The 7,500-nt window shown below is 39.2% G+C and overlaps 2 protein-coding genes and 1 long non-coding RNA gene across 3 annotated transcripts in view; 1 reads left to right on the forward strand and 2 right to left on the reverse strand.

Moving 5' to 3' along the window:
- Nucleotides 1-18, reverse strand: part of LOC137981864 (ecdysteroid-regulated 16 kDa protein-like) — a 516-nt gene extending 498 nt beyond the window's left edge. The window contains exon 1 of the mRNA XM_068828904.1: nucleotides 1-18. This exon is cut by the window's left edge and continues 498 nt beyond it. Within this exon, the coding sequence (XP_068685005.1) occupies nucleotides 1-18 (18 nt within the window).
- A 3,461-nt stretch (nucleotides 19-3,479) lies between these two features.
- LOC137981865 (NPC intracellular cholesterol transporter 2-like) lies at nucleotides 3,480-4,010 on the reverse strand. The gene has a single exon (XM_068828905.1). It carries the CDS (start codon nucleotides 4,008-4,010, stop codon nucleotides 3,480-3,482), a length of 531 nt encoding a protein of 176 aa, XP_068685006.1.
- A 452-nt stretch (nucleotides 4,011-4,462) lies between these two features.
- On the forward strand, nucleotides 4,463-5,240 carry LOC137983722 (uncharacterized). Its single transcript, XR_011118999.1, has 3 exons — nucleotides 4,463-4,704; nucleotides 4,792-4,907; nucleotides 5,000-5,240. It is a non-coding gene; the product is annotated as an uncharacterized lncRNA (long non-coding RNA).
- Nucleotides 5,241-7,500: the final 2,260 nt, after the last annotated feature.

Raw genomic sequence — 7,500 nt, forward strand, 5'->3', positions numbered from 1 at the left:
GAACTGTTTTACAAGCATACTTATCTGTCTACGAGGCAGTGAAAAACTTGTAATTCTGTGGTCCTGCGAGGAAATTTATAGTTGACATGATGTGATTTTCGCAAACGATGTGAATCACGCTTTTGCATTGCCACAACTACGTGAGCTCTCAAATAAGCTTTGGGAGACAAGGGATATGTCCTGGATATAAACATTTTACAAGATATATTTTTGGATGCCCATAGTTTCCTTTATCGTCTACTACATGACGTCATCTGAACAAACATAAGATATTTTGTGACAGCACCTCCAGTTCGGTTTCTTTGTAATCTAAAAAAAATAACTTTACTGTAATTAGCATAACCCAAGGGCAGCACTTGGCCTTCCTCTATTTTGAAACCTTCATTTTCTCTTTGCTGCCTTTGCTGGGTAAATTGTATCGGAAAACGTCTTCCAAAGGACATAAATACACTACAGAATCTTTGAGAATGCTGTTTCGTACTTTGTGCTGAGATCGTCTTTTTGGGGGCCGCACCAACTGCTGGGCCGGGCCTTAAATTTTAACCACGTTGCCCGAGTTCAAACGAGAACCGAAACCAAAATGTTCAGTGTTCTGTAAAACGGGTTCTTATTATAGTTTGCATTGCGGTAACTCTGAAACCTTCCTTAACTGTATTACGGTATACATCTGATAAGGCTTTTAAAGTAATTCTAACGTTTCCACAGACCACATTGTCATTTTAAGCACAACATGCCATCTTTCGCAGATAGAGCAAGGCTACGAGCAAAATCGTCATGATAAAAGTTAGTTTTCAGCCATGTGAAAGCTTCACGCGTACGATCATTGTTTTTTTAGGTAAAAGCGTGTGGGCTCGGCCAAAAAAGATATTACACTAGTAAGATTAAAAGATTGACCCATGTTTAAATAAAACAAAAGTAAACTAGTTTTCAGTCATATGACAATCGAATGACAAGCTCACAGTGACGATTCGAGTAAAATCGCGAACCCCTAAAATAAAAGATTATTCTAGAGGTACAAGGCAAAGGTAACTGAGTCAGTTTACCTTATTATAGGAAATTAACGCTCCATGAAATTAACGCGAATCGTTAAAATTCGCGTTAATTTAAGTCGCGTTAATTTTGTTGAGCGTTAATTTCCGCGACGTTAATTAAGTGCAACGTTAATTTCCGCGCTCTTAATTTCCAGTATCTTAACCCCAATTTTGGAAACTGTCCAGACATTCTTGACACCTAAAAAACATTAACTACAATCTTTCTTTCTTTCCAATTACCCTTAGTTTTTCATCTTTCACAAAAGCTAGGGCAAGGGTTTACAATATTTCGAGTTCATCTTCATCGTTGTCGCTATCAGAAGTGATGTCAATATCTTCTCTTTTGATTTCGCGTATTTAATCGCGTTAATTTCCTTTATTATGAAATTCTACCTCCTCTTTCGCGTTAATTTTCTTTATTCGAAAGTCGTTTTCCATTAAATTCGCGTTAATTTAAGTCGCGTTAATTTCCAATACCTTAATTTCATGAAGCGTTAATTTCCTATAATAAGGTATTTAACGCCGGTAGTTGCTTCAGCTACGAGACTGGTATCAATGGAAGCCGACGGTGTGCCCTTCCCTCCCTTCCCTCTGTCAGTGCTCCGTTTTACGGGGATTTAAAGCTATAGCTTCACGGATCAGAGGAAAGTCGAAACAGACGTTAAAGTCACGAGGATCGAACAGGGGACCTCTTGCTCCGAAAGCCGCGCGGGTGACTAAACAAATGAGCTACGCCTACTCCTCTGAAATCCTCCGAATTGAGAATGAAGAAAAGGGGGTTCCTTAATCCTTTATAAGAGTTCTGTGATACATGAAAATTGAGATGTTACGACTTTTAGCGTACTATTTTGAAACTTATGAATGAAGGGGTAGTTTCTAAAGAAACTGTGGTGCTGCGTCGGTGGGGAAGTAGTATACAAAAATTTGGTTTTATCAACGGAGTTGATAATGTAAATTGGCCACCGTACAGAGATTCTAAAAGCTGACGTTTCGAGCGTTAGCCCTTCGTCGGTGGCCAATTTACATTATCAACTCCGTTGATAAAACCAAATTTTTGTATTTTGAAACTTATCAGAGCTCTCTTTGTGATTACTTAATTGTTATGTTGGAGGTTTGAAAGTTGAAATAATAATGCAGCAGCATCAGTTTTGAGAAAGCATATTTTGATAAGTGATACACCGTGCCGAAAAGATCATATTTAATCAAGAAGAACCTATTTAGCCTGGTTTCGAAAAATCCCGGTTCTCGTATGTGGGGTTTTCCATTTTTGGAGCCTTTTAGTGATCAACTTGTACCGGTCTTCATTGTCACGTTGTAACCAGGGGCGTAGCCTCTGTGCGAAAACGACATTCACGAGCATGCCCTTCCAATGCGATTTTCTTTTAACAGGAACAAATGAAAGAGCGGTTCTTGGCAACATCTGTTCAATAATTTCTTTTAGTTTTTGATACTTGCGGAATTTTTTTTTATGAATTTTTGGCGCTGCCTGTCAATTCATTTCATTGCGAAACACAAGTTATATCTGTAATGGGTGGCGAATGGTCCATGGAACGGTTACGATCAAATGGGACCACATGCAATTATCTTAATAAACGAGTCTGTTAGAGCAAGGTGGGAAATACAAACGTTTTTATCCTACAAATAAACGCATAATTCGTTCTAATTTCATTTATACCGATTATCCATCTTGAATAAGAAGTATCCGTGCAATGGAATGATATTTAAAAGTAATTTAAACCCATGAGCATAATGCTACCGTTTCGCAACAAATTGACTATTTAGCCATCTCATTCGAGAAGACCAAATCAGCAGCATCATGATACAAACGTTACATTGATCTTTGTTTATTTGCGCTTTGGCCTCCATAACTGTTTAAGACCCCAAAAACCAATCACCGCAACTTCAACATAACTTAATTATGGAATTTTTAACCTCTTATAAAAATCCAAGCCAGCGCCTCTCAACATCCTGTAACGTTTACTACAGAGATTTACACCGTCCCATATTAATAACAAGCCGGACATCTCCACAATCGTCCAATTCTCACTTAGGAAAAGAAAGAATGTTCCATTATGAATCTCAAATATTCAGAGTTCTGCGTAGTAGATATACAATTTATAGACCTATTTTCGCTAACTCAAAAGTATAGAATGAACAAACAAAATGAGCCTAAAAAAAGATTTGATTTTGCTTTTCTAACACGCAGAATATAGAGTAATAGTGACATAGTTGAGACGGTCAAAAATTGTCTCGTGACTCTCTTTCAAAAAATGAAAAAGAAACCAATAAAAAGAAATCGGAGGGAAGCGGTTGTCAGTTGTCTCGTTCGATATAAGTTGATCTAACGTCCCTGTTACAAAGTGAACTTAAATGGGTTTTTGACTGTAGCTCTCTCCAAGCAAAGTTCCCTTGAAATGTCATTCCTGTCGCTGAAGTCCTCTGTCAAAATCAGTTGCTTATGTGAGCTTTGAATTCGACACAACTCGCTACTTGATCGTCCTGGTCTGTAATTTCAGCCTGCACTGTAAATGTTCCTGGAAAAGGGGGTTTCTTTACCTTTTCGGAAAGAATGAACTTCTGTTTAACTCCTTCTTTTAGCGGACACTCCAAATTATAGCCTTCGCAGATGTCGGGGTTCTCTGGAGGCATGGGTATGCGGATAGGCCCGATGACGGCGTAAATCCCGAGTTTACCACCGGATATGCGTTTCGTAGGGGTAAAGTAAACTGTTGTGTTAACAGTACTTCCTGTGTGGAAATCGCATGGCTCTGTATCACAAGGGCAAATATCCATGCTGTCAATTACGGCATAACCGCCACATTTCTTGAAAGGCACGTCTTTTCCAAAACTCTCAGGACCACTTACGTCTTGAATCAAGAAAAATCTATAAATTTTGGTGTCGTATGGCTTTCCAAACACAACGGCTGCATAAACTGACAAAATGCAACATAGGAGGATGGGTGCTTTGCTCAAAGCCATTATGTCGTTGGAGGAGCAATGAGACAAGCGGGTTGAACTCTCATTTACATAAGATCTGAATTTATATTGTTCTGGCGGGGTAAAGTTTACCCCCAGGCTCGTTCTACCTTGAACTGTGGTGTGTTTTGTCATTTGTATATTAATATTTGCATGTGTATCAATGGTGTGAAACATGAAAGTACCTCGTGACAATAAACTTATTGTCTAAGTAATCATAAGAAGACCACAGGTTGACCTAGTGCGAGGTCTGAAAACTGAGATATATTCATTGTGTACCAAGTGTGTGTGTCACATGAATAGTTTTCGGCAATGCCCATTTCCGAGCTGCTGCATGCCTCAGTTTCAAAGCGAGTCCTGGAGCACAACCGTTCAAATGGAAATAAGTTGCATATTCTTATGCAAATCAAACTCATTTCCCTTCCAATAGTTGAGCAGCGAGACTCATTTCGAAACCGAGACAAACAGAAACTCGGAAATTGACTATTGACTTTATCTTAGCATGACTTGTACATGCGAGACGTACTATTTCAAAAATTCGTGCTTCGGGTTTCATCAGGTTTCCAAACGTGAGAAAACATTTGTTTTCGAGCGTTTGGAAACCTGATGAAACCCGAAGCACGAGTTTTTGAAATTTCTTCTCCAACAAAGAAAATTATCATTTGGATAAGTTTTCTGAATTGAAGTATTGTTTTTGGTAAGTGGAATTTGTAAATTTGTCACGTACTTGCTGCTCTGTGACAATTTTTGAATATTCATAATGTCACGTTGTTACCCATTGTAGCTGTTTGTCAGTTCTGAGCAAACACTTTGCTTCGCAAAGCAAATGGCAGAGTGCAGATTTAGACCTCCTAAAACTAGCTAAGAAGAGGAAAAGTGTGTGTCCAGCGCTATCCCGAGGTAACGTGTGCGTCTAGTCTGTTAAATGCAGGGGTAGGTAGTAAATTAGTTCGCCTTAGAACTGGGAATTTCTAACGTTAGTGTCATTTTAGGTCGGAACTGTACAGCAAGGTTGGAAGCGAACCAAAAGACGAGGTTGCCACCATTGAGCGAGATTTTAAATTTAGAAAAAAAATTGCCCTTTCTGTTTTGGGGAGTTTAATATCTGTACCATTTAACGTCAGCAGTAAATAATTTAAGTTTAAAGTTTGTTTTGTAAAATGTGTGATTAAATAAAGTTGTTTATTGCCATGTGTTTTTTTTTCTTTATGAATATTAAGAAAATTTCCATCCGTGTTTGACATTATTTCCAAACACGCCGTGGTTTTCAACTCGTTTTTCATTGGGTTTCTAAACCCATCCACCCGACCAGAATAAGATGCTCTGGTTGGGTAAGAGCTGCATGAATAATTAATGAGTTTCAGAATGGTGTTGAACGACTGCGAAGTTATTGTCTTTCACAGTATCGAAATTGGTCTGAACATATCATACTCATGACATTGCCAAGTTCGCTTTTAAAAGGTAACTCATTTTGCCACATGTCAGTCAACATTCACGGGATCAGCAATGACTATTCCATCAAACACACGATCAATCTAGAAGAGAACACTACATGCTGTAAATAGGACATTTTAGCCACAAGAGGAAACACAGCATCAAGCTGTGTACAATAGGATCGAGCACTACATGCTCACTTTTCGCGAGTGACAAACCAACCAATAAATTGAAGGATTTTCGATCAGCCGTTTGAGTATTCGTATAGGAAATCGCACGACCTCGAGTACAATTCGTAATTAACTTTCCCCCTAACTTTTAATACTTTTTGAGGAAAAAAAAACATATTTTTACAAGGCTGATTTCACGCGGCTTTGCTCTTGCCGAAAAGGAGTTAATAGATTGACGAGTGATTTTAAAAGTTCTCAAAATTGCACTCGCCTAAAGGCTCGTGCAATTTGAGAACTTTCAAAATCATGAGTAAAATTGTACGAATTGTACGAGAAGGTCGTGCGATCTTTTAATTATAGTATACTCAACAAAATTACGATCAACCAATCAAAACGCGGTAACGGTGAGCTTTCTTTATATCTCCTCCGATCCGTTCGTGTTTACTTAAGAAACCTTTGAAACTCTTCAGTCCAACGGTGGAAATCTTCGAAAGACTTGGTTGGAACCTCTTCGGGTCAACTTCTGAAATCTTCGGACGTCTTCGGGTAAACTTTGGAATTCTTCAGAAATCTTCGGGTCAACTTCGGAAATCTTCGGGGCAATTCGGAAGTCTTCGGATGCTTTATGGTCGCCTTCCGAAGTCTGTTAATTTCGGAAAACTTCGTGTCAACTTCGGAAAGAAAAGTAATTGGTACTCCTGGAGAATACAATACATACTTAATTGACCGCTCCCCGTAGGGGGCTTTTCAGGGCGAATGAAACACAATCAATGAAGTGATAGAACAGAACAACAACAGCAACTGTTAAGAATCCCAACTGGCCGGAGTTGGCTATTCAGAAGTGCAGATGGGAAGTTGAACCAGGGACTACCAGGAACAAATTCAGCAAGTGGTCAGGGCGGGTCTTGAACCCGGGATCTCCGGATCTCAAGGCAAGCGCCCTACCCACTGGGCCACATTACCTCCTCCAATTTGGATTAATTGCACTCCTCTCGTTCAATCAGAATCCAGTAATTTTGTTGAGTGTACAATAAAGACTGAGATAACTTGCCCTTTGCCTGAGTGATACCGAACACTGGTCTCTATGGCACTCCTTTATCGACAACTGACGATATCCCGAAGGATCGAAACCGTGGTCTTGCCTGAGAAAAACGGCCATGAGCCTTCTAACGGTCCCAACAGCCTCCAAAGAGGAAGATGCCCAAATGGACATTGAAGCGTTACTTTCAGACCATGGCGACTTATATAGCTGCAACCTCGCAGAGATGCTGCGACGACCGTACCAAACCGGACGGACAAAGAACTGAAAGAACGAGCGGGAAGGAAAAACGTTCATTGACACAAACGTTTTCAAAGGCGAACGATTCCCAAACGAATCTACTGAAACATTTCTCTACACGCATTTCTCAAGCCAAAATGCCTTAGAACATTTCTAAGGACATGCAATTAATTCCGTGGAAGCTTTTTTTAATTTCAAAAGGCAGGACAATTGATCCCAACGGTCTTAATATCCGCGAAGAAACGTATTAGATTTCATCGAATTTCAGTTTATTATTTACAGTCACTTCCGTTATTTTTCCGTTACTCTTAGTATTTGACAAATTTGGTTGTAACTACTATATTTTATCACATTTTTCGAGTATTACGTCAACATCCATTTACTATATATATATGTACATAGAAGCGATCCAATGTAAACTCTCATTGTACCTGAAGAAGGCTGGTTTGGGCTGTCGAAATAAGGTACACCACTAAAATCAAATCTACGTTGTCTCGGTTCTTTCTCAAAATCTTTAGTTTCTGTTTTATTTAAGACTACCAAAGCAAAGCCATCGAGATAATATGAAGCCATCTTGGTGAACTTTCCCGTTGAGCAAAGGTGAAAGTTG

Source organism: Montipora foliosa, chromosome 13 (assembly GCF_036669935.1).
Source record: "Montipora foliosa isolate CH-2021 chromosome 13, ASM3666993v2, whole genome shotgun sequence".
NCBI lineage: Eukaryota > Metazoa > Cnidaria > Anthozoa > Scleractinia > Acroporidae > Montipora > Montipora foliosa.

Coding starts and splice junctions, on each gene's coding strand:
- LOC137981865 (XM_068828905.1), bottom strand. CDS start 4,010: ATGGCTTTGAGCAAAGCACCCATCCTCCTATGTTGCATTTTGTCAGTT.